Source organism: Conger conger, chromosome 3 (genome assembly GCF_963514075.1).
Source record: "Conger conger chromosome 3, fConCon1.1, whole genome shotgun sequence".
In the NCBI taxonomy this organism is placed as follows: Eukaryota; Metazoa; Chordata; class Actinopteri; order Anguilliformes; family Congridae; genus Conger; species Conger conger.
In genome coordinates, this window is record NC_083762.1 from 46,607,597 (window position 1) to 46,635,162 (window position 27,566).

At 40.5% G+C, this 27,566-nt stretch overlaps 1 protein-coding gene across 6 annotated transcripts in view; it reads right to left on the minus strand.

The window, feature by feature from the left end:
- Positions 1-27,566, minus strand: part of ubr3 (ubiquitin protein ligase E3 component n-recognin 3) — a 245,906-nt gene that overhangs the window by 155,894 nt on the left and 62,446 nt on the right. For all 6 annotated transcript variants that reach the window (XM_061235075.1, XM_061235076.1, XM_061235073.1 and 3 more), the window contains 12 exons: positions 18,504-18,544; positions 18,163-18,229; positions 16,145-16,275; positions 13,963-14,191; positions 8,671-8,850; positions 8,154-8,287; positions 7,833-7,919; positions 7,673-7,738; positions 6,735-6,824; positions 2,992-3,120; positions 2,793-2,845; positions 2,459-2,592 (listed from right to left, as the gene is read on the minus strand). In XM_061235075.1, the coding sequence (XP_061091059.1) occupies positions 2,459-2,592; positions 2,793-2,845; positions 2,992-3,120; positions 6,735-6,824; positions 7,673-7,738; positions 7,833-7,919; positions 8,154-8,287; positions 8,671-8,850; positions 13,963-14,191; positions 16,145-16,275; positions 18,163-18,229; positions 18,504-18,544 (1,341 nt within the window). The remainder of the gene's footprint in view (positions 1-2,458; positions 2,593-2,792; positions 2,846-2,991; positions 3,121-6,734; positions 6,825-7,672; positions 7,739-7,832; positions 7,920-8,153; positions 8,288-8,670; positions 8,851-13,962; positions 14,192-16,144; positions 16,276-18,162; positions 18,230-18,503; positions 18,545-27,566) is intronic.

The window sequence follows — 27,566 nt, forward strand, 5'->3', positions numbered from 1 at the left end:
ATTGTTTAAACAATCAATCTAACAGGACACATCTGGACAAAAAAAAAAATTGGGTGGTCTGATACAAAAGGGGATATGTTCTAAGTTGTTTAAGGAATATAGATAAAAGTACCAAGAAATAAATTCAGATCTGTTATCTCATGTAAATCTTTTGACCTCAAACTCAATTGTTTACGTACAACAAAAACAAAGGAATTGACCGTGCTGTTCCAATACTTCTGGAGAGGACTGTAATTATTTAAGGGCATCCATATCACAGAAATGGCTCAACATAGCAATACCAAAATCAGTAGTTGGCAAGCCATTGTAGTGCGATTGGTTTTGAAACGGTTGAGGTTTTGAATGAAAGTGCTACCGCACTCACTATATTGTGCTGCTGCATCATGTTAATTAGTTGTAACAATAAATGTAGCATTGAAATAGTAAAATTAACAGTTGGGCACTATTCTGTTAACTACATTAAGAATAACAAGAAATGGGAAATAAATTCAGAAAAAAATGAAATAAAGCAAAAGATCTAAATTAAAAAACTATTGAACCGGTTTGAGATTAAGGCAGTGGATACAAACTACGGTCCTGTTTGTTTATGCTGCTTTTTGTTCCAACCAAGTTGTTTGTGTTATGTTATGTGCTTTTCTTGTTGAGAGGAATTATTTTAAAGACATATCATGTGAGAAATAGCTAAGATGGCATGAAGAAAATGACCATATTGCAAACAATTAAATAAAAAGGGTAACACAATTTGAAACTGATCAAATTAGGAGAATGAATAGGCTCCTAATGAACTTTAATCAACACATGTTTTAGTCTGATCATATTTTTCCTTAAAACAATGCAGAGTTGGCTCTACCAAATTATTTTTACAATTTACTTTTAGTGGCCATGTGTCCATGCTTTCAACACAAGTCTATCAATTAATTCACCCTGGTCTTGAATTTGATCAATTACATAATTTTGTTGGACAGCAAACTGTTACCATACATGGAGTGCTTGGATATTTCTGACGTGATGTGGCTTAAGAGGGTAAATAAACCCTCTCGTGCATAAAAAAAATTGAAAAAAAAAACTGAAAAAAAAAAACCAAACAAAAAAAAAACAGAAACAATAAGAAAATGAATAAAATAAAACCATCATACCCAGGATCGTGATGGGAAACCACTGGATTAGGGTATGTAGTCTCAAATATCTCTATGGTTGTTTTGAAGTTTTCATATTGAAGGAGAAAGTGCATCTCTGTCTCAACCTCATCTGTCATACAGTGGCCACATGTTCTATACTCTTCTATACTGTTCTAAACTTGGGTTACCATCTTTTTTTTTTTTTTTTAAACAATCGCATTCTAATTTGCGTTGAGATTTTGTTTCAGGATCATGCTTGAATTTGTTTGGGTTTTTCTTAGAATTTTCAATATAGGTTATTTCTACAGAATTAAGCATACAGGGTCTCTATTGATTGTTTGTCCCATTTAGTGTACTCAGGGTTACTGATATAGGGTTACCATGCTTCACACCCACAGTGCAATAGCCAAGATCACACAGACAACAATCTTGCACCAAATTCTAACGGGAATTTCGAATGGACTGATTATTTGCGCTTATGTCAATTTTATCTTCTGGGCTAAATAACGAAGTAAGTTTCTTCTTCCAAACAGAGACAAACAAACATGCAGAAAGGCCGGTGCTTTTTTTTTTTTTTTACTACCTTTGTGTCCATCTATTGAACAATTCAATTATAGTTTTATGTATAAGTCATTCCCAATGTTAAACATTTTAATTTTAAAGTTTTTAATTCTTGGTAACTGAATTAAAAATGTTGAATACTGACTTAATCGATTTTCTGTAACACTGCGGTCCTCTCAGCTTCAATTAACACATTTTGTGTGGCCAAAACACATTGATTAATGTAGTGTAGGAGTTACCAACCCCCCCCAGCTTTTTTTCCAACTGAAAACCCCAAAAAAGCAAATTTTGTCTGGGCTTACTGATGTCCAATCTATGGACTGCATTTATATAGCTTTTTTTATCCAAAGCGCTTTACAATTGATGCCTCACATTCACCCATTCATACACACACTCACCAAGCTGGCTGGCTGCCATGCAAGCTACCAATCAGCTCGTTGGGGTTAGGTGTCTTGCTTAAGGAAACTTTGACATACCTATGGCGGGGGATCAAACCGGCTGCCAGACAACTGCTCTTACCTCCTGAGCTAATGTCACCCCCAATTAAACGTTAATAAGCATAAGACCTCAAGAAAAGATCCAGTCTGTAAAGCCCAGAAAAACCTCTAACAATGCATGTAAACAGTGAATGTTAACCAGTTGAACCACAGAAAATGTATAATGTGAATTGGAGGATACATGGCATAAGTAGTTTTCTTTCTTTAAAACATACTTCTAACAAAGTAGTGCATATAGAATGCCAACATATGAAACCGAAGTCTCTACCTAATTAAGATTACCTGTATTTAAGCGAAGACTTGACAATATAACAAGAAAAGTCAAAGCCCCCTCTAGCATTGGTCTCTCTTGTTCAGAATCCAGCACTGCATTTTGATGCTGAGATGCCATGGTTAATAGGTCCACCACCTTGAACCTGTGAGAGAAATGTATTACTGGCTCCTGTATTATTTGTCCCAACCCACGGCGCCCTCTGCTTAATTACAGACAACACGATCATTAAATCATGCTAGTCGCATTAACAATAATCTTGTGAAAAAATAACCAATAAATGAAAATATTTGTCATTAAAAAGTAATGGCAAAATTAATTACATGAATTAGGCATAGTCCCTACCTTTCAAATACAGAGGAAATGAAGTAGTCCGGATCCAGCCTGGATGCACAAACCTGTAAAAAAAAAAAAAAAAAAAAAAAGGAAATGCGCTATCCCCAAGACCATTTTTGGGTGAAAAAATGAAAAGAAATCAAATGAAAGCTGGCAGCTGACTTTTCTTCTCGCACATTTCCTAAGGGCATTGGCACACACATTTTACCTGGAGCAGAAAGATATCAGGGTCGATCATGGAGTTGCAGAAGTGAGACTGCACATAGGTCATAGCCTGACCTTTTATCTGTAGGCCATTCCTGACCCACATGTTGCTGTGGATCTCCGACAGGCTTGCCTGCAAAAACAAAGCAGGCAGCACACCCAAATCAGAGTGCTAAGAGATAGGATGGTTTGATTCCTGCCTCCCTAAAACTGCAATTTCCCCTCATTTGAACTATAACAGATTTCTTCTTACATTCTGTTCTATCCATTCTGCCATTACAACTATGCCAGCCAATGATGGGCTGCCCCTATATAGCCGAGTTTTTTTCCCCACCATTGTTTGAGAGGGCTTTTCCACCCACTGCAGAGTTGTTTAGCAGTTGTCATATTCTTACTATTTGAGGGTCCAGGTCTGGTATTTGCACTTTGTGACAGTCTGCTGCAAAAAGTGTGACACAAAATATAATTGTTGTTGTTGATTCCATCAAACCAACCTAATGCTCAGGGATGGAAATGTATTTTAATACAAAATACCGCAAACGTAAATGTATTTTGTATCAAAATAATCTAGAAAATACTGCAACCAAAAACATGCATCAATATAAAATATTGTAAAACAGTAATACAATGAAATACATTTCCTGGTGGTTCAAAAGCATGCATTTCATACACATTCCCTGCCAAAAGAATTAGTTAGTTAGTTTGAGATCAATAGGCAATCAGCTTTAATAGCATGGTATTTGACATGTGTGTATGTTTTACCATTTTACAGAAACACCTCTTTTTTTGTTGGGTCCCCCCATTTTCCGCTCTGCAAAAGCGGAATTCATAAATGGAAAAATGTAGAAAGTGCTTTTCAATCAACCATGCATTTCACTTGAAGGGGTGGCTGGAAATGCATTTTGAAAGAAGTGACAAAATCAATGGGTCATAGACTTGATGCAGCTATTGCATTTAAGGGCTACGCCACCAAATATTCAACTTTTGTTCCTTTGATTTACATTTAAGTTCATGCTCACTTTTTCACAGTTGTAAACCCCTGGACCACTGGCAATAAAACATCTACACAACATCAATGACCCACCATCAAATTTGAAAGTAGGTATGAGGTACATCTCCTTGTATGCATTCCATTTTGCCACCAAACATGTGGATGGTGTGTATAGCCAAAACATTCAATTTTGGTCTTATCTGACCATGGTACTCTCTTCGAGACCTGAGGTGCTCTGTGTATGGTTAAATCAAGTGCATGTACTACTCATTTCTACAGTGCCTAATCTTTCGGTTTCGTTTTAATTTATTCATTATTCAATTATTTATACTACGGTTTTTCTGCCTAATTTGTCTTTTTAAATATTTGTTTTATAAATGTATTGATTTTATATTTATATTCGTATACAGCACAAAGTCATTATTATTATTATTATTATTATTATTATTATTATAATACTATTATTATTCAACCCAGAAACTACGTTTAAAGTGAGAGATAATATCATAATGATTGGCAAAAGACAGGAAATTCAAAGCACCAAGAACATTGTCTTGACCTATGTACTGACAAGGCTTCCAACACACAATGCCTGCTATGGGTACTGTAACTATGGTGGTCTGCTGCAAACAACCGGGCAGGCTGCTGAGGACGAAATATTCTCAAACAAATAGATTATTTTCAGAGGAACGCAGTAGTTGATTAATTTCTTGAAAACAATTAAGTAAGTATTTTGTTGCTATATGTACTTAAAATGTACCATTAATGTACCACCCGCCATATTTAAAAATGCATCCATCTAATCCTACATCAGTTTCACCCTTCTTCCCTTACATGGCACTGCACGTGGTGAAACTTCTGTAAGGTTGCATGAGCATATTAAGTTTTCTCTTTCCAGCTTGCTGTAGCATTGCCCGAAGAAAAAAAAAAAAAAAAAGGATAAAAACAAGAAAGTCAGACGTCTTTTCATTGTGATTGAGGTTCTGTTGTTTTTTATTTTATTTACTTATGGTGAAGGTTAGGATTTGGGGAGCTCCATCACAAGATCATTTCAATAGCTGCTGACTACACAGGTTAGCAAAATATAGGTTTGCTAGCTGGCTACATGACCAACCAACCATAGGTGACGAAGTTTGGCTAAATTAACTGTGCAAACTAGCTAACATTACAGCATGATCAAAGCCAGTTACTAGCTAGCTCTGCCTATCTTCCTTGCCATGATAGCTATCCATGTAATTAATGTAGTGGCGGGCAGTGAAAGAGAATGAACAGAGAAGATGTCATGCCTCATTCCAGGATGTGCTAGCTGTTGATAGTTGCAAATCTGTAGGTAGCGTTACATTAAGGCAATGTTTTGTAAGCTTGGCAGTGACAACTAGTCTGCTGCTGTTGGTTAAATGTATATGCTTTACAGTAGCTAAATTGTCCTATTTAACGTTACATAGCTAGCTCGCTAACGCAATTAGCTAGTAATGTTAACGTTACTTTACCACCAAGCCAATATAGACTAGCTAGCTAAGCATGGAAGCATATCCCAACAAGACACACTGATAGACATTTGATGGCTAGAATAGGTACAGACTAACCAGAGATGCTGTTTTTTATGGTGTGTTACCCATTGATCAGGGTCAGACAATGGTCCTTAGTTATTTTTGGAAATCAGATCCTAGAGCAGCAGGGCAACTTAAGCCTCAAGTATAGACAGATAGATAGCCAGGAAAGTAACACATTAGTTGGGGGTAATACATATATTTATTTAAGTTGACAAGCTTAATTATAGCTTTGTACAGTTGTATTGCTAGCTGCTAGTAACTAAAAAGCTAGCCAGCTAGCTATCAATAGCTAATGTTAGCTGAGCTAACTGCCATCTTGAAAGCGGTCAGAAATAGCCTGTCACGACAACGAGTGGTGTCCCATTAGCCGGAAAGTGCATACTCCTTAACTCCACTACCTCCCTCCCTCCACTGTCCCATTTTTCGAATTGTAGGAACGAAATGACTAAAACTCCACCCTCATCCACTCCACCAGCGTAGTGTACAACGATGTCTCACATTTCTGGGTGACTTCATCATGCTCTTTACTCTGAAAACCCAATCCACAAAATCTGGCACTGTCCAGATCCAAAAAGGGGAGAAGACAGGGAACGCATATCATCCTACCCAGATTGTGAAATGTAAGTTTGTTTTTGTGGGTCATATGTAGGCCCAGACAGAATCTGCAGACTTTTTTGGGGTTTTCTGCGGGGTTTCCAGAGTAAAATCAGCTGAAAATCTGCAGTGTGAATAGTCATTCACTACACGTTTTGAGCACATTTGGCCATGCATTACATTACATTACTGGCATTTGACAGACACTCTTATCCAGAGCGACGTACAGTTGATCAGACTAATCAGGAGACAATCCTCCCCTGGAGCAATGCAGGGTTAAGGGCCTTGCTCAAGGGCCCAACGGCTGTGCGGATCTTATTGTGGCTAAACCGTGATTAGAACCACCGACCTTGCCTGTCCCAGGCATTTACCTTAACCACTATGATATAGGCCGCCCTATAGAAATAAAACCTCTATGGTTTGATTTTGCCAATATGGGCGAAGGCATAAAGCGATTTTTGCCCGAAAGTCAGGGGGCCCATTTTTTGTAACTATGCTCACTGAACGGTTTTTTGGCAAGATTTTATACTAGAAAAACTGAAAGTGAATAGGAACTGAAGATAAGATATTTATTCAAACAAAACTGAAAAGCAAATGCATTTTTTGTACCTGAATCTGAAGAGGGTGCACCATGATCTTCATGAGCATTTCTTGATCTGGAAGGAGACTATCCAAGTCCAACCCTTGGCACTTGACCGCCTGGAAGAAATCACCAGCGGTGTTAAATCACGCAGCATCTGTCAACTACAGAACAAAGATCAGCTCATGTGATTTTTAGCTAAGCATTAAAGTTTCAATAAAAACATTTGGCTCTAATCATCGGGATGTACTTTTCAATAAATTTCACCATCATTTAAACTAGTCTAAACATAGAAATACTTGGGAAACAGTCGGAATTTACAGAATTTACAAATCTATTAGGCCTAAAATGCTCTGAATATTACATTACATTAAATTGTGTGTGCAGGGTGTGCAGTGTAAGCCATAAGGCTAAGTCTTAGGCCCTATATACCAAGTAAAATAGGGGTTATTTGAAATGGTGCTGAAAAACAGGGCAGTTTTTACAATTTCAGTTAAGTGACTAAGGCAGTAATTTTAATTACTCATGTAATGCTGCAATATAACATGCAGGCTAAGTGTACGCATAAAGGAGCAATGAGTAGGATTTAATGCATATATAAATATAACCACAACACCAGCCACATAAAATAATTTATCACATAAATTCAAAGTCATTAAACGATTTTAAGAAAGCATAAAAACGGCCAACTACATTATGATCTTCTGTGAGCTATTTCTAAACTTTGCTATTGATCAGCAAATAATTTTATTTTTTGTCTAATGACAAAATGACTATTAGTCATACTAGTTAAACCTTCGCAAATCATCTGTAGACTATTAATGGCAACATTATTTGCAAAGATTTGTTAAGCAATAACAATGTTAGATCAAGTGACATTTTATTTAAAAAATATATTTATTCATATCAGGTCCATGTATAAAACCCAGTTTGGGACCCATATAGGCATCTTGTCAGCTGTACTGACCTTGCTCAGGAACATGGCATAGTAGCGGTGAAGAGGCAGATGAAAAGTCACTTGATTGGGAGTTGGCTGAAAAGAACATCACAAAACAAATTTTGCTTGTGAGAGAATTTGTCTGAATGCAAATGGCGATTAATAAGATATTGGAATTAATAAGATATACCTCATCTACAAAGCCAATTGCACCAAACCACAACTGCAAAGCCTCCAGACAATACCGCACAACCATTTTTGTGTACTCCTGTGTTTCCTATGGAAAAGAGCAAAAATGAAATCACAGTTAGGGAAATTTATTGTATTTTTAACAATTAATGAATAAAAACAGGCTCTGTAGGGAACATAAAAACCTAATTTATTTCATTTAAAGAAAATAATTTACAATTTTAATTATAATTTTACAACTTTAGAACACTCATCTGTATGATTTTGTGGCAGAGAAGATGATGGAAATGGATGTGTAAATGGGAATGGAGGGTGGTCTTACTTTGACTTTGCAGTGGGTTATGAGCCCCCACATGGGCTGTGCACAGGCCTCCAGCTCTGCCGCAAAAGCCGCATAGTATGTCTGGGACTCAAACTCCACGTGTTCATTCAGCTCCTTCTTGTTCAAGTTCATACCTAAAACAGTAAGTACACAACACCACTAAGGCAGGATCAGGGAAGGACTGTGTCAAATACATAATTGCTTTGGATTAAAATACTTCTCTACACTTTACACTGAGTTTGTCTGATGTACAGTCTAATGTTTCACGCATATAAACTGACTAGAGATAAGAGCAGTGTGTGAATGACATTTCTGTTGTAAGCAGATTTTGAGTCATCCTTGGCACGCTTGTCTTCTGTCTTTGCATACCTCTTGAAAATGGCTGTTTTTTTTTGTTGCATGGCTGTCAAATCCCTGAATTTGTACAGAGACACAGCTCAGACCTTCAAATTTTGCAGCTACTGCCTTGCTAAGGTAGGGGTTGACCTGAGTAAGGCCAATTCCCAGGAAAACTTACCTTGGAAGAAGGACACAAAGCTCATCCACAACATGAGCAAGGAGTGGTCCTCCAAGAACCTTTTTGCTACACTTTGGTGTGAGAGAATATTAATAAAATCGCTAACTAAAGGCCAGTAAGTGTTGTTCTTCAGTAGAGCTTCTCCACAGTTTACCACAACATGGCAGCTATTTTCTTCATCTGGGAAAAAAAGAAGAGAAAGTAGCCTTCAAAAACAAACTTCTTTTGGACGGCTTTTCAATGATCTTATCCAACTCTTTCGCTTTTACCTACTGAAATGTACAACATGTATTGTCTTGCATTGTATTGTGTTGTGTTCTTTTGTATTTATGTTTTATCACATTGTCATCAAGCTTAATTTTTATTGTGTTTTTATTAGGGAGGGCAAAATATTTCAGTCAATGTCATGAAAATATTTTGTCGCATTGTGCATAAAGGGCAAAAGCCCCACCATAGCACTGATTTAAATCTGGAAAAGTTATATATTTTCTGAATCGTCATTCATTTCTCTTGGCCGCTATCAGTATGATCCAAGAGTTCAGTGGCTATGTAAATTATGTCAAGAAATAACCATGTCTCCGAACTAAACTTTGGCACATGCTCGAAAGCATTAACATGGTTGGAGCCTGACAGGTCTATTATCAAAATCCATTTAAACTATTCATAAATCACCAAGGACTTTAGACTTATAAGGCAGGACATACAGAGTCAAATATTGACCTGGTCATCTTTGAGAATTCTGATAGAACTGCCACCAACCAGCCACCAACCAGCAAGAGCCATTGTTACGTTCGAACTCCATAAATGTAAACAATGGAATGTTCAGTGAAATTTTTTAATTTTTAGGTGGCTTCGGGGTCCTGCTGTTGTCAATGATGGAATGATGGTAAAATGAGAGCTTAAAAGCAACAAAAAACTGCAATTTTATCACATTAAAATTCCATTTAACATTTATGTTGATTTCCAGAAATACATTTTTTGGTTGTTCTCCCTATTTTTATACATTGTTATTGTTTTATTCAATTTAAATATTTTATTTTATTCTATTCTAATATTCCTGTTTTAATTATACCCTGCCTTTAATTATACCCTGTGAAGCACGTTTGTCTGTCACTTGTTGCATGAAAGGTGTCATCTAAATAAAATGTAATTATATCATTATAATTATTATTATTCTGTTAGACTGTCAACATTGAGTTGTGCCAATGAAAGTCAAGGAAGCCATTATGATGCTGAGAAATAAGAAAATAATTGTCAGGATTTATCATTTGGGGAAAAAACATTTACTCTTTTTTATCAGGGAAAATATTTGTTGTCGCACCTCTTGATTGATAATGATTGTTCTCAGAATTTAAGTAGCTCCTATAATGAAATTCCCATTTGAATTCTATTATTTTCTTTGCCCAGTAAAAGGCTGAACAGTCATTTGTAGCAGATAACCCATAATCCTTGGATTGTTATTGACCCAACCACCAGGTGGCAAATGTGAGCACTCTACTTCAGGCTGTCGTGAGTCCACGTTACAGACAGGGTTGAATAATATACATTACAGTCCACCATCTGCCGGTACCAGTGTGCACCACATAGTTGCCAGTGAATGCAGTTTTGTATTGATTGAAAAACTGAGAGTTTAAATATTTTTTACCTAGTGACAGCATTATGACCTTGGCACTTGGTCGTGTATTTATTTATTTATTTATTTTATTTGTGGGTAAAATGTAGGGCACAGGGTATGTTGAAACATAGGGATTTTGCACAGTTTGATGGGTACTATAGCAACACACTTCTCATGGGTGAGTGGCATGGAAATGTGAAATTTGAGTAAACCAATCCTTGTTTTAGTACCATGAAAGTTATGTTTTTCACCAAATTATATGATGTGTGAATGCCACAGACAGCAAATATGCATCATATAAATCACTGTTTTGTGGGTTAAAAGGCAGTATAGTTTTGCCACGTCACTATCCACTATCCTCTTAAACTATCCTTTTATGAGCAAACGATTACACAACCTCAATAAGGTTAGCGCAAGTGCAAGGAATTAAAGTTGTTTTCAAAAACAGGCCTATTTTTGTTTGAATATACTACAAAAATTTTACGCAAACAATATCAAATATGCATTTAAACATTAAAATCAACTAAATCAACCAAACGGTCAGAAACAGACTCCATGAGGGTGGCATGAGGGCCCGACATCCTCTAGTGGGACCTGTGCTCACAGCCCTGCACCGTGTAGCTCGATTGACATTCGCGAGAGACCACCAGAATTGGCAGGTCCGGTTCTCTTGGTCTGCCTCTTGGTCTGCCAAGTGAAACCAACTAGCTAAATACTTGCATAGCCTCATTGAAGGCTTTATTATTTCCAGCATCTAGCTGGCCAAGCTATAGCCCAACTGTGATATATTGTCATGTACGAAGATAAAAATCTTCCTGTATCTAGCCTCTTAATTTTCCTCCCAAAGTGCACCAGATTGATGCATTTCACCATGCAATTCAAACCCCAAAAGAAAATTCAGGCCTATTGTTCATGTGTTACATCAATTTATGTCACTTTTGAGAGTGGTGTGTCACGAAATTCTGTAAAGTTGGAAAGTGAGCCATGTAAAGAAAAATGCTGTATTAGACTGATAGCATTTCAAGTTGTATTGTGAGTTTCAACCTCAATTGTTCCTAATGAAATTGTTGTTATTGTGTTTTTGTTTTATTCAATTTTTTCTTTACTGCAATATTTCCACACTGCTGTTAAAATATGAGAATTTCTCAGCATCTGAAAGTCATATGGGGTGACATTGGCTCAGGCGGTCACAGCAGTGGGAGGCTTGTCGGGTCGATTCCGCCCTGAGTGTGTCGAAGTGTCCCTGAGCAAGACACCTAACCCCCAAAATGCTCCCAATGAGTTTTGTAGATGTACAATTTTGTGTTGTTTACATTTTGTTTACATTCTTTGGTCAATATTTGAGTTCTGATTACTCGATGACTTTAAATTGTTCATTCTTTGATATTTGTGCCATTTGGCAGTTATTTATTTTTTTACTATAATTGTTTGTTGATGACTAGTTTTTTAGGAAGCATGAATTTGTGATAGTAATGTAATAGTAATCTAAAAGGTTTGTTGTTAATAAACACATTTCAACTGAATTCAGTCAAGTAATGGCACCTCGTTCCTTGTTTATTTTCTTTACTTATGTGCAAATAGAGAAATCCATTGGCTTTCTAGTTTGGATGTACTGTACAGAGCTAATTCAGTCACAGCAGGATGGCCAGTACGTGACAGCCTGACTGATAGGAATCACAAATGTGTCTGCATCCTCCTATCACGTGTATTGAACATTCCTGACCAAGACTATAAATGGGATAAAAAGTCATCACAGCACAGATTCTGGGTTCAGTCTGACTGCTGAATCCAGAATATGTTTCATGTATGTTCAACTGCCATTCCTGCAGATAAACATTAATAAACAATAAACATTTTCATCAAGTTTGGGAGACCTTACACTACATACAAATGTACAGTAGGCTACAACCTATTTTATATCCGTTGTAAACAATTTAAGAAAAAAAAGGTTTGCTGAACACACCATACTTCATTTCGGTGCTTGAAAATAATCAGGTGCTTTTGAACACATTGAAACACAATCGTTAATAGCCTACAACACACGTAAAAAAGGTAAAATAATAACAAGGTAACATTATCTCAGAGGGGCCCATAAAAACACACAAATCCCCTTGAAGAATACATTTTCTACTCACATTTGAAGGGCATCAGCTCTAAAACGGGTCCGGAATGGCAGCAGTTAAGCATGGAATTGCAGATACACTCAGTGAGCAATTTATTAGGTAAATGCTAAATGGTTGGCATTAATATAGCGCCTTTATCCAAAGCGCTGTACAATTGATTCTTCTCATTCATACACACACTCACACACCAACAGCGATTAGCTGCCATGCAAGGCTCGTCAGGAGCATTTGGGGGTTAGGTGTCTTGCTCAGGGACACTTCGACACAGCCTGGGCAGGGGATCGAACCGGCAACCCTCCGACTGCCAGACGACTGCTCTTACTGCCTGAGCCATGTCGCCCCCTATAGGTAGTTTTTTAGACCAAATGTCAGAATGGGGAAGAAATGTGATCTAAGTGACTTTGACCGTGAAAAGATTGTTGGTGTCAGACAGGGTGGGTTGAGTATCTCAGAAACTGCTGTGATTTTCTGCTCTCCTGTGATTTTCACGCACTACTCTCTATGGTTTGCAGAGAATGGTGCACAAAACAAAAAACATCCAGTGAGCAGCAGTACTGGGGGCAAAAACACGTTAATGAGAAATGTCAGAGAAGGGCCAAACTGGTCGAAGCTGACAGGAAGGTGACGGTACCACGCATCACAACAGTGGTGTGCAGAAGAACATCTCTTAATTCACAACGTGCCAAACCATTAGGTGGATAGGCTCCAGCAGAATAAGTCCAATAAATACCTAATAAAGTGCTCACTGAGTGTATATCTGACTAAAGTTAACTTACCGACAGCAGTAACCACCTGCTGCAGTTAGTTAGCGAGTGGTCAAACCGAAGTTGCCATGGTTGTGATTGCTTTAAAAGAAGCGAATCTGACTGACAACTTGGCTACCTTTTCTACCAGTCTGTTTTCTCTGAAGATCGATGTTTGCATTTCTAAGGCAAAACTAGCTAACTTAACAGCATAAAAACATAATAACTTCATTATTCTACACCATCACAAAAAATAGTCAACATAAACAGGTTCTCCGGCAATCTTTGCATATCATCAGTAAAGAAGACACGCCTACTGTATGTTACCAAAGATAACTTTATTAGTGTCGCAATATCTACAGGCTATAGCTAAAAACAATAAACAAAAACAATGCAGACAGGTTTTTTCGAATGGCGGTATATAATATACATAGCCTGTCCGGGACATGGTTTGGACATTTCATTCTTAGTTTTCTTGTGCATTGTTCACGTTTTAGAAGTAAAAGTGACTAAATTTTGCCTTTAATATTCGTGTAGTTTTGGGGAGAAGATGCTGTAAACAACATCTATGTCCCAACAGTGGCAAGTCTGCTAATTAGTTACACAATACACCCTTTGTCTAAAGGAGACAGCTGGGACCCAAATACTTCTGATTATGAGTAAATCCTGGCTCCCAGAGCAACTAACTATTAGCAGGTGTCTTGATTTTATTCCAGGCCTACATTTTTTTATGAGCAAGTGTTCAGACATCTGAAAGGGATACACTGTATATTGCCATAAGGTCTATGTCATGTGCCCATCAAAAGCTCACCTTGAAGTTCACTTCTGATAAGGCAGCTCTCCATCATGTAGAGGAGGACTGTGACCATGATGTTGAGCAGTTGGCACTCCTCCGTCATGTGGCGCGCCAGCTCCTCATTGCTGAATAGCTGCACGCTGATATGTACTATGCGGTTGGACATAGTGTCTGATTCATGGCTCTTCATCAGCGTTTTCATGATGAATGCATAATGTTGAACAAACGTTTTGGTGAAGGCGATCTGGAAACAAGGAACAATGTGCCATTACTTGACTGAATTCAGTTGAAATGTGTTTATTAACAGCTTTTAGATTGCCAATACATTACTATCACAAATACATGCTTCATGAAACCAAGGGCTCAGGCTGGGTTGCCTATGGGCTTATTCTAAACTGCATTTGAAGTTTTATTCTTTGACTCATGTCTGTGTAGACCTGACAAGCCGCAGAAGGCCCTATTTTCCAAAACAACCTTGCATATGGCAGATTGCCACAGCCAATGACGCAGGGTATGGGAACACTGGGCTACTGAATGTTGGTATTTTCCAGTCATATATGTATAACGTACAATAAAATCACTAATTTAAAAGAATTGCATGGCATAGTAAACTGAACTGAAAGATTCCCTTTAGAGGAAAAAACGCAGTTGATGTTTGCACACCTTGCGACTTTCACCTTGGTTTTGCATGGCCAACAAGTTTGAAATTTATTTTAAGATACATAAGACTGCTCAATGATGTCAGCATGAACCAATACATAATGGTAGGTGTAATGATTATTATTTATTTAACCCCCATATTGTCATGTCAAGATTTTATGACTACCTTTATGTTTTGGGTCAAATGGACCCCAACAGTTTAAATAAAGGCAAAATTATTGCAATATAGATTTTGTTGCTTTCTTATCTTTCCCAAAATTACATTACAGACGGGTGTAAGAAAAAGAACAGAATAGAGTACCCCAGGGATCAGTCTAGTATGAGAACAGCCACAAACGATTAAAAACAGAAATAAATAGGAATTTAAATTAAAAGAAGAAACAAAAAAAAACTGTAAACAATACATTCAGTGTAGCCTATGCATTTTTCCTGCTTCTGGGATTTATATCAAAGACAAACTGAACAGCATACAATTCTCAAAAACTGCTAATTGGCTTTTGAGTACACTGATCATGCAGGCATTGCATTGAAAGCTCCAAAATTCGCAATATGCCATAGACTGGGCTACATCTTACTGTAGACCTGGGTTGAGCAGGCGGCTGGCAAAAGGGTGAAATGCAGAAATAAGCTACACCAAAATGGCTGGTAAAGAGCTGCTCGCTCTTGACCGACACACCCCGAGCAGCAGCTCTCCTCACGCTTTGGCGAACGGCGAGTCCCAAAATTAACAGAGGCATCAAGATTGTCTCGAAAATATGACAGAAATCGACAGTACACCAGCTCGCAACATACCAGGAGCCGGCTGGAAAATAGCGCCCTTATTGTCACAGACAATAAGTGTTATTAAAGTTGTTGGAGGGGGAGTATGTCAGGATATATCCTTTTTTTATTCTTATTTTGTGTTTCTTCATAATTAAAGATACAAAAGGTAAGATGTTTAAGTTAAAACATTGTTAAAAGGCCATTGTAAATCCCTCCCTATCATTGAAAAAGGCACACTGATATGTTGACTCAACCTCTGCCTGTGATTATAGTCCTTAAATTCGGGTTTCAAAATATACAGTTGACGGCCCGACACCAGTACCAAAACATTGTATAACTGTACAATAATTTAAGCTCATTATTGAAAATTGGTTCTAATTGTCACAGTCAATGGCGTTTCAACGTCAACGTGTTACAGAGAAGGGGGAAGGATAAACAGTGTTGTGGTTTGAAGGTGTTTGTCGCTGCTATTCCTCCTATTGACTTGCTAGAAGTCCGAAATTGCCTATTGTACCTTTAAAAAGACAGAAATCCAAAAGGCAATGCAATTAATATTAATCAGCACAGGATAACCTTAAGAGTGCTTGGGTTCCATACTCAATATATTAATGTGTATATTCTTACTGTAGATATTGAAATTAAACATTTAGCACAAGAACACTGTCAACAATATGAAAATGATAGTATGCATTTCTGTAACGGCAATACTTCATAAAGAAATGCATGCATCATTTTATGTCAGAATGCATTTCAGCAGGAAAACTTGCAAACATACCTTATAGTTCTGATCTGGCAACATGTTCAATAAAAACGTAACCATCTTCTGTGGAAACTCATACTTTATGGTCCAAAACAGCAACTCCTCTAATAAGCATTTATGTTTCAGAGTATCCATTATGGATGGATCTGGAGAAAAGAGGAAAGAAATCAATTGCATGTGGGAGTGGACGGAGGTCTAAGGGCGTGAGCCTCCACTCATGACGTCTTGCAAGTGTTTAAATAATCCTCCATGTTGAAGTGTAACTAAGAACAGAGGCTGCTTCTACATTTTACACATTTTACACAAGCCATCAAATTATTAAAAAAGAACTGGGCTTCCTTAATTAATTTAATTTGCTTTTAATTTAATTGAAAATGTTTAGTTGAAACATTAAAGATCAATCAATTAACTTTGTTCCAGATGAGAAATGTGTTGAGTAGTCAAACTGACAAAAGTGTTTAGAATTTACAAAAATCTTTTTGAGTTGAACTTATTAACTACTAACTCAGGGCGGCCTGTGGCGTAGGAGTTAAGGTAAATGACAGGGACACGCAAGGTCGGTGGTTCTAATCCCGGTGTAGCCACAATAAGATCCGCACAGCCATTGGGCCCTTGAGCAAGGCCCTTAACCCTTCATTGCTCCAGGGGAGGATTGTCTCCTGCTTAGTCTAATCAACTGTACGTCACTCCGGATAAGAGCGTCTGCCAAATGCCATTAATGTAAACGTAAATGTAATTATAGATCACGTGACCTGCTGCGCAGATGGCTGCTTAGTCTCTTCTATTGCTTTATCGTTGCATAATGAACCAACCTAACAGATCTCCCCCAACGCAGTTTATTAAAACTATCGATCAGAATATGTCCAGTTCTTTGAAGAAAACTTTCACTAGGTCCAGATTTGCTTGGAAAAAGACACAACGAAGAAAACACAGACAATACTTTGAGATGCAGCTCTCTCGGATCGACTGAACCCAGTCCATACAAGCCGAGAACACTCAATATTTGTGTCATGGCAGAGCTGAATTTGGCAAGCCAAAGTTTAAAAAGCCAAAACCGCTACATGTCAGCACCAAGCCAAACAGGATCAGCTTGAGGCTAAAATGCTGGAGCTAGAGGATAGGAGCAAGTGAATGTAACCATTGTTAACCTACCTGAGAAGGCAGAAGGATCCAATCCGGTTGGCTTTCTCACAAATGCCCTCAAAAAAAAAGCAGTTTCCCTCTCTGGCTGACGGAAATGTTGAAATGTTGTGAAATTAGAAAATGTTGAGCCCAAGGCATCAATGGCAGCCAATCTAAGACCGAAAATGGGCCTAGATTGACTGACACTGATTCTTAACCTGGTCCGGTACACGGATCACCAACATATCCTGCAAGCTGCCAGGAAGTCACCGGTGAAGTTTAGAGGGATTGACATTAGTTTCTACCCACTTCAGCAATCACACGGCACAACGACACAAAGCTCTCTCTTCTCTCCTGGCAGTGGCCCGTGACTGTGGTCTCCAGATGTTCAGTGTATCCAGCCTCACCTCAAGCTCTCATGACGGCACACACCACCTTTTCAGGTCTCTGGCCGAAGCAAAAGACTTGGGAATTTCATGGAGAAAGAACAGTGCCTCTCCAGTCAACTCGAACAGTAAACACAAAATTATTTACAGCAACGTTGGTGGGGCGACAATGTCGGTGGGGCTTTCATAGTTCATATGCAAATTAATTTTGAAATGTTGAAAACAAGTTTTTTGTAGACTATATATTTGTGACAATCAGGACGCATGGATCTCATTAAAATTCAAGTCATATGCGGGGTGTCTCAGTGACGCAGCCTGCTGAGTATCCACGTGCTCATTGCAAGCCGCGACGTTGGCGGTTCAAATCCGGCCGCCTAACATTTGTTGCATGTCTCCCCTCTCTCACATCCATTCTTCCTGTCGCTCTACACTGTTCTATCCAATAAAGCTGAAAGCACAAAATAAAAAAAAAAATAAAAAAAAATAAAAAAAAATTCAAGTCATACGTAAAAGCGTGTTTGCTACCTTTGGTACTGCTGCTGAGCTTCACCCTTTTTCTCTTTCCAACATTTCGGCCTTCATCTGGCTCTTCCTGCAGACCGAAAAACAACAGGGATTCAAAACCACTATGTTACAACCATAAGCACAGCATCCAGGGCATGAAAATGCTTTGCATGTAAAATGAGAGTTTTTAAAATCTATAAATCAAGGACACATTATTACCTTTGTATTATTTTATTATTTATTATTACCTAGGAATCAAACTGATATACTGTTGCATGTTTTAAGTGGAATGTGTCAAGTCACTCTAAAAATATACACAAGCATGACATTTCAATCACCCCTTGAAGCGCTGGTAGACCTACCTCTTTAGCAGACTCATCGGGATTGGCCGCTGCTGTACTTCCTAGAGTGAACCACAAACAATTCCATATCATACGGTAATATAAATTGGAGTGCACAGTAAGGAAATTCTAGGGTCAATATCAATCACCAATATTCGACTTACCATACTGGCTGATGTAAACAATATGAATGCAAACAATATGAAAATCATAGAACCTAGCAAGCACCTAGTAACACCTTAGAACACCCAGGTGTTCATACTTGTCATCACAATTATAACTCTTGCAGCTGAGCCGCTGCCTGTTCAGCTGATGTCGCTATCACCAGTAGAACCTCAGAGAACCAAAAACTCCGGGTATTAAGGTAGCTCGGAACACTGACATTTTTGGAACTCTGAAAGTGACAATGAAATACAGCAATTTTAGGAGATAAATATTTGTTTCAGTTCAGTCCAATAACCAATGATATTTGCCTCGCAAGAATGAGGTTCTGGGTTCAAATCCCAGCCAGCCAGATCCTCTGGTGTGGAGTTGCATGTTCTCCTTGTGTTCGCATGGGTTTACTCCGGTTTCCACCCACACTCAAAGACATGCATACAAAGTTAGTTGCGCTCCTGCAGAACTGGAGTCAGTCCCTGGGCGCTGCCCACTACTCCAAAGTAACTAGGATGGGTCAGATTGGGTCAGGACAAATGACCCAACTGTTGCCACTTGCATTGTTCGTAGCCATCAGTGTGATGCAATCTTTACTGAATTGAATTAATTTGGCTGCTTCTTGCTTCCATCCAACAGCCATTTTGTCCGGGTCCTTTATGTCAAAAGCGGTATTTTAGTTGTAAGCTACTCTTTAGCAACAATTGTTAAGATCACTTTCTTGAGTAATTTTTCAGATTTCTGAGGTTCTAATATACTTACAGGGCTTCAATTGCTTTGAATTATACAAATAGCCACTAACCTAACCTGTCTGATTGGCTGTTATCACCTTAATACCTAGCAATCCCTGAGGTGACAGTCTGCACTTTAACCTCATACTCATAGTTTCATTTTAAATCCAATGTGCTGAAGTACAGAGCCAAAGGAACAGAAATTGTACCATTGTCCAAAGAATTATGAACTGCACTGTGTGTGTGGGTGTGTGTGTGTTATAAAAAGCAGATTTTAAGAGGGTTTAAATCATCATGATAATATAATTCATCCTAATCGCAAAATCACACATTTCTAGTTAGAAATGAACACATGTAATGCTTCCCCTCTTCCACCTCTCTATTGCAGATGACCATGTGCCGTGATAGCAATGAGCTGAGAAACTGTGGTCTAATATGATTAATAAAACATCAGCTGCGGAAATCGCTTTCAACACAGGCCATTTAGCTAGCTATTTAACTGAAGTTACTTGCGTTTGTATTTTGTTCACTACCTTTAGCTAAACATTAGCTAGTGGTCAGGCTAGCCACTAATGGTAGTGCTAATAGTCTGCAGTCTGCTTTCTAGCCTGCCAGCACAATTCTGTAACATAAACGCACACTGAAAAATGTATCAATTCATTGTTGCTTTTATTTTAATCAGACATATTAAGTCTTCTAAAAGTCCGGGAGTGTTTTGGATTTAGGCATGAGCTCCCCGCCCAGGAGAGGAAATGCGGTGGTAGAATCTCCCGAAAATGTGAGCAGCGATGTTCGTACTGTGCAGTGGGACACAGCCAGCTGACATACAAAACAGAATTTAGTTTGCTTTTGACAGCTAAAAAATGTTAGTGAAAGTAGGGAGGGCAAAATGGAGCAGTAACATTGTAAAGAAACCTGGTTTTCATCCAGGATAAGAAATATATTTTTCGTACCAGAATTATTTCCAGATTTCATTGATTTTCAGAATAAATATGCCCTGTATATTTACTGAGTGAGAATTCCAGAGGATCATGGGCTTTAGTCATTTTGGTACAAATGTGCCCTTCATTTCAAGCTTTGAAGCACATCTATTATAGTGAGGGTGGTAGCGTTAGTTGGCACTTCCATTCAAAACAGCATATTTGTAACCTCAGTATCTCTCCCGTTTCAAAACCAATCTCAATGCCATTTTGCAGGTCAACCAAAACGGCAATGTTACGCCATTTCGGCGTCCTGTGTTATGGATACCCTAAACAACTCAATTTAAATCCAACATATTCCGACACAAGACCACTCATTCTGTGGGAAATTCAGAAAAATACGAGCTCTTTCTCATTTCATGACTGTGCATTTGAATTGGAACTCAAAATTCTACATTTTGACCAACATGGGGGAAACGCATGCTAACACGGTATCATGAGAAGGCAGTAGATGACACTGACAGTAGGCTAATACTGTCACTTTTAACAGTCTCACGGACTGTAGCTCTAGCGTAATATAACCGCTAGCTTTAACACTAGTTAGCTAACTGTTATACTTGGTGTGATCTGAGGTGACTGTGGTTATTTCTGCAACAGGACCTTTGTGGCAAGATTCATGTCTACCTACATTAGATAACTAGCTAAAGCTTGACATGGCCAGCACCAACAGCAAAGCTAAACATAATAAATGTCCCATTTCATAATTAGTTTGAGTTATCCAAACAGTGTTAGCCACATAGCTAGCACTATGATAAATTGGCATGTGTTGTTCAACTAGCCAAACTAGTTTCTTTAATACCAATGGGTTTCATTGATAAATGAATTGAGTAATGGACAGCATAGCTAGCAAGCTAGTAAGTAACTGTAATATGTCATGATTCAGACATAATTTACAGGATAGAGGTAATGGAACCTCTTGGTTTTCATGTATTTTGGCAAATTAAGATTTTTAATTTTAGGTGCGCCAAATTTAAAAAGATGCAATCAAATGTAAGTAATGTAGACTGGGAGCAAGTTCTTGATTGCAGGACTGTGAAACAAAAATGGAGCAGGTTCATGCACAGTGCAAGATGTTAGAGTTTGTCGAGGTGCTGACATCTTCACCGACCAGCATCTAATATGAGCAATCGTCAAATTGAAGGTGCGCAAGCTCCCCAAGACCAGCCAGAAATGCAAACCTGGATATTTAAAAACGAAATTCCCCTCCCACCCGGAATCAGTTTATGCTGGAACTAAGAATCCATTATTCAACACTTGCCAACTCACTAGAAAATGAGACTCATGACATAAACACCCAGTGGGACTCACTTAAAACAGCTTATGTTGAGTCAGAAACCAAAGTCTTTGGCCTTAAGCAGAAAAACCAGAAGGATTGGATAACATCACAAACATGGCAAAAGATCTCAGAGCGGAAACACCTTAAAGCCAAGATGAGTGCAAAATCACCAAGACTCCACAGCCAGTTCCAAAAAGCCTACAGTGACAAAAACAAGGAGGTAAAGAGGAGTGCCAGAAGGGAAAAACAAGCTCTCGTGGATGGACTTGCTAAAGAGGCTGAAAATGCCTCAAAAAGGGGAAATCTAAGTACCCTTTATAAGATCACCAAGCACCTGAGTGGAAATAACGGCAAGCCCTCGGTTCCTGTACTGGATAAAACTGGCAGGAAAGTAACAACAGGACACCAGGAAGCAGCACGCAGGGTTGAGCACTTCCGAGGTGCTTAATCGGCCAGAGTCTGCCCCTCCCCTGCAGCTGATAATCTTGAACATCAATGTTGGTGCCCCAACTGCAGAGGAGGTAAGGAAGTCCATCAAAGCCATGAACAAAGCGGTAGGTATCGGTCCATCCATGCTGAGATGCAAAAGGCTGACCTCCTACCATCTACAAGGGCCCTAACAGAATTAACAGTGTCATTGACAGCAAACTCTGTGAAGAACAGGCTTGATTTCGAAAGGGCAGAGGGTCAAATATCAGATCAAATATTTGCTCTTCGAAACTTCATAGAGCAATGCACGGAGTGGAATGTTCCCTTGTTTGTCAATTTCATTGACTTCAAAATGGCATTTGACAGCATTCATCACAAAACCCTGTGGAAGATCCTGCAGTCTTATGGAATCCTACAAAAGTATGTCTCAATCATGAGTAGGTTTTATGACCATTTTGAATGCAGTGTCATACTCGAGCAATACCATCTCTTCCTGTACGATCTGGAGTACAACAAGGCTGCATTCTCTCATCCATCCTCTTCCTGAATGTCATCGATTGGATTATGCGAAAAACAACTGCCGATAAACATTGAAGCATCCAGTGGACCCTCTCTAGCCAGCTTGAAGATCTTCACTTTGCTGATGATCATGCTGTCCTTTCCACAAATGTAAAACATTGGCAAGAAAAAACTGATCGACTCACCAAGTATGCTTTACAAACAGGACTCATTATCAACGCCACCAAAACCCAAGTGAATATAGTATACAAAGACTGGCTGCCGAAACAAGACCTCAGAAATTAAACACCGTCATCTAAGATGGCTTGGACACATGCCCCCAGTGCGGATCCCCAAAGTGGCCCACAGATGGACACCACCGGGAAAAGGAAACGAGGCTGACCTAAGATCACCTGGCGAAGAATGGTAGATGCTGAGCTGTTGGAGATGGGTCTCTTGTGGGGCGAGGCACAGCTGGCTGCTAAAGGCCATGATAGGTGGAGGAACATTATCGATGCCTTATGCCCCATAGGGATCAAAGGGGATAAGTACAGTGTCAATTAAGTCAGTGCAGATTAATACACACAGTGGATGAATACAGCTATACATTAAAAAAAAGAATGAACTATCAGATATATAAAAAGGAGAGCACTGAATAATAAAGCTGAATGCTGTGGCAAGGTAAAAAAAAAGAAATAAGGTTAGCCAAAAGGCTATTTGAAAGGAAAATTTAAGATGATGCAAAATGCAATCCCAAACACTTCTTTCAATACGTACTAGGAAAAGGAAAATGAAAGAGGTTAAGTGCATTAAAGGAGCACTGTCATGCTTTTTTCACTTGAGCTTATTTGGTTAAAATTATGTAAGCATTCTTTTTTCTTTTTCTTTTTTTTCTTTTTTTTTATCATGATCAGTGTAGCCGTTTCCTAGGTATGGGGCCAAACTTCTAAGGGCAAACACGTCCAGTGATATCACCTCCAGTGATATCACGTCCAGTGATGTTTGGCTCAAATCGCCAGTCTGTGTTACCCAGAATGTAACGGGGTGCTCAAACTCGACCCTAGAACGCACAGACTGGTTTATGGACAGCCACCCATCCAGGCTATCACATGACACTCCCAGGAAAATACAGTAACATAAAGCACACAAATATCACAGAACCTAACTTGGCTAGCCTGAGCGATATGACAGACAGCTCTGATTCGCCAGGTTAGAGAACGAGAACCTTTTGAACCGTAATTTACAGAGGATGAAATTACATGAGGAAGAGAGACAGACAGCGAAGGACAAGGCAGCCGAAGCGAAAAGCTTTCTAGCAGCTGTTGACATCCAATTGGTAAAGTGAGCTAGCAAAACACAACAGTAGGCTGTCAGATGTATTGCTGATGTCGATGGCTGCAGTGGAAGAAAACGGCTACACTGACGTTGACCTTAAAAATGCCTACACACATAATTTACGAATTTAATCAAAATAAGCTCTACTGAAACAAGCGTGACAGTACTCCTTTAAGAATAAGAAAGGAGAACTGGTGTATAAGAATAAAGATATTGCTGATGCCATAAATGGCTACTTTGTACTTTTGCGATATATTTCCCATGTTACCACATTAACAAGATCCATCCATCCATCCATCATCACCCGCTTATCCGGAGTCGGGTCGTGGGGGCAGTAGGCAAAGCCGGGTATTCCAGGCGTCCCTCTCCCCAGCAACGCATTCTAGCTCCTCCTGGGGGATCCCGAGGCGTTCCCTGGCCAGGAGAGATATATAATCTCTCCAGCGGACTCTGGGTCTCCCTCGGGGTCTCCGCCCAGTTGGACGAGCCAGGAAAACCTCCAAAGGGAGGCGCCCGGGAGGCATCCTGATCAGATGCCCGAACCACCTCAATTGGCTCCTTTCGACGCGAAGGAGCAGCGGCTCTACTCCGAGCTCCCTCCGGATGTCCGAGCTCCTCACCCTATCTTTAAGGCTGAGCCCGGCCACCCGACGGAGGAAGCTCATTTCGGCCGCTTGTATACGCGATCTCGTTCTTTCGGTCACTACCCAAAGCTCGTGACCATAGGTGAGGGTTGGGACGTAGATCGACCAGTAAATCGAGAGCTTCGCCTTCCGGCTCAGCTCCTTCTTCACCACAACGGTCCGGTGCAACGCCCGCATTAGTGCTGACGCTGCACCGATCCGCCTGTCGATCTCACGCTCCCTTCTACCCTCACTCGTGAACAAGACCCCGAGATACTTGAACTCCTTCACTTGGGGCAAAGACTCGTTCCCAACCCGGAGGGAGCAATCCACCGTTTTCCGGCAGAGAACCATGGCCTCGGACTTGGAGGTGCTGACTCTCATCCCGGCCGCTTCACACTCGGCTGCAAACCGCTCCAGTGCGTGCTGAAGGTCACGGTCCGATGAAGCCAGCAGAACCACATCATCCGCAAAAAGCAGAGATGCGATTCTGAGGTCACCAAACCGGACACTCTCCTCACCTCGGCTGCGCCTTGAGATCCTGTCCATGAATACCACAAACAGGACCGGTGACAAGGGGCAACCTTGGCAGAGTCCAACACCCACCGAAAACGTGCTTGACTGCGGACACAGCTCTCACTTTGGTTATACAGGGACCTGATGGCTCGTAACAACGGCCCCGGTACCCCATACTCCCGCAGTACACCCCACAGGGTTCCCCGGGGGACACGGTCGAAAGCCTTCTCCAAGTCCACAAAGCACATGTGGACTGGATGGGCAAACTCCCATGACCCCGCCAGCAACCCTGCCAAGGTAAAGAGCTGGTCCACTGTTCCACGGCCAGGACGGAAGCCACATTGCTCCTCCTGAATCCGAGGTTCGACCGTCGGTCGGAGCCTCCTTTCCAGTACCCTAGAGTAAGCTTTCCCAGGGAGGCTGAGTGTGATACCCCGGTAATTGGAGCACACCCTCCGGTCCCCCTTCTTGAAAATGGGGACCACCACCCCGGTCTGCCACTCTACAGGCACTGTCCCCGATCTCCACGCGACACTGAAGAGGCGTGTCAGCCAAGACAGCCCAACAATGTCCAGAGCCTTCAGCATCTCAGGGCGAATCTCATCTACACCCGGCGACTTGCCACTGAGGAGCTTTTTGACTACCTCAGCAACTTCCGCCAGGGATATAGGTGTAGATTCCCCCGAGTCTTCAGGCTCTGCCTCTTCCACAGAGGACGTGTTGTCCGGGTTCAGGAGCTCCTCGAAGTGCTCTTTCCACCGCCCGACAATATCCCCAGTCCGGGTCAGCAGTTCTCCTCCCCTGCTGAAAACAGCCTGAGACAAGCCCTGCTTTCCCTTTCTGAGTCGTCGGATGGTTTGCCAGAACTTCCTCGAGGCCAACCGAAAGTCCTTCTCCATAGCCTCCCCGAACTCCTCCCATACCCGGGTTTTTGCTTCAGCGACTGCCGAAGCTGCAGCCCTTCTGGCCACCCGGTACCTGTCTGCTGCTTCAGGGGACCCCCGGGCCAGCCAAGCCCGAAAGGCCTCCTTCTTCAGCTTGACGGCCTCCCTCACCGCTGGTGTCCACCAGCAGGTTCTTGGGTTGCCGCCCCGACAGGCACCGATGACCTTCTGGCCACAGCTCCTGCTTGCCGCCTCTGCAATGGAGGCTTTGAACATGGCCCACTCGGACTCCATGTCCCCAGCTTCCCCCGGGATGCGTGAGAAGTTCTTCCGGAGGTGGGAGTTGAAGACCTCGCGAACAGGGGCCTCCGCCAGACCTTCCCAGTTCACCCTCACTACACGTTTGGGTTTACCGGGTCTGTCAGGCAGCCTCCCCGGCCACTTGATCCAACTCACCACCAGGTGGTGATCAGTTGACAGCTCTGCTCCTCTCTTCACCCGAGTGTCCAAGACATACGGCCGCAGGTCTGATGATACGACCACAAAGTCGATCATCGATCTTTGGCCTAAGGTGCTCTGGTACCAAGTACACTTATGAGCTACCCTATGCTCGAACATGGTGTTTGTTATCGACAATCCATGACCAGCACAGAAGTCCAATAACAAAACACCGCTTGGGTTCAGATCAGGCAGGCCATTCCTCCCAATCACCCCCCTCCAGGTTTCTCCGTCATTGCCCACGTGAGCGTTGAAGTCGCCCAGCAGAACTATGGAGTCTCCGGGTGGCACCCTTTCCAGGATGCCACCCAGTGACTCCAAGAAGGCCGGATACTCTGAACTGCCATTTGGTGCATACGCACAAATGACAGTCAGAGCCTTCCCCCCAGCGACACGTAGTCGCAGAGAGGCGACCCTCTCGTTCCCCGGGTGGAACTCCAACACAGTGGCGCTCAGCCGGTGGCTTGTGAGTATCCCCACACCCGCCCGGCGCCTCTCACCTTGAGCAACTCCAGAAAAGATTAACAAGATTATTATTATTATTATTACTGCACCCTTGGAGCTTGGGCCTGCCTCGCTGCTAGCAGCTATATTTTTTAATAATAATAATAATAATAATAATAATAATAATTAACAAGATTATTATTATTATTATTATTATTATTATTATTAAAAATATAGCTGCTAGCAGCGAGGCAGGCCCAAGCTCCAAGGGTGCAGCCGCTTTGGTAGCACATTTTATTTTATTTTATTTTTATGTTTATTTAACAGGGATAAATGCATACAACATTGCTTTATATATAAAATACAAAGTAGATGCCATGCATACAGGTTTCTAGCCATGGCTAATTTGCAACCCCTGTCCTGGGCCAGGCTTTTTAAAGTTAAAAAAAGAAGTACAGAAGCATTTAACTAAAAATAATACCAAAACATTAAAAGCAGTACTAAAATGGGCACAAACACAAAAATAACGGCAGACAAAGACATTTTTTTTTTTTTAAATACATAAAATCAGTGTTCACAGACTTGCTTCAGTTTCAGCTATTGTTTTGCATATGTGTTGAAAACCTTGAGCTCTGTCAATTTTTTCATTTCAGATGGTAATGTGTTCCACAGTTGTATACCTCTTACTGAGAAGGATGACTGACCAAATGTCAATGT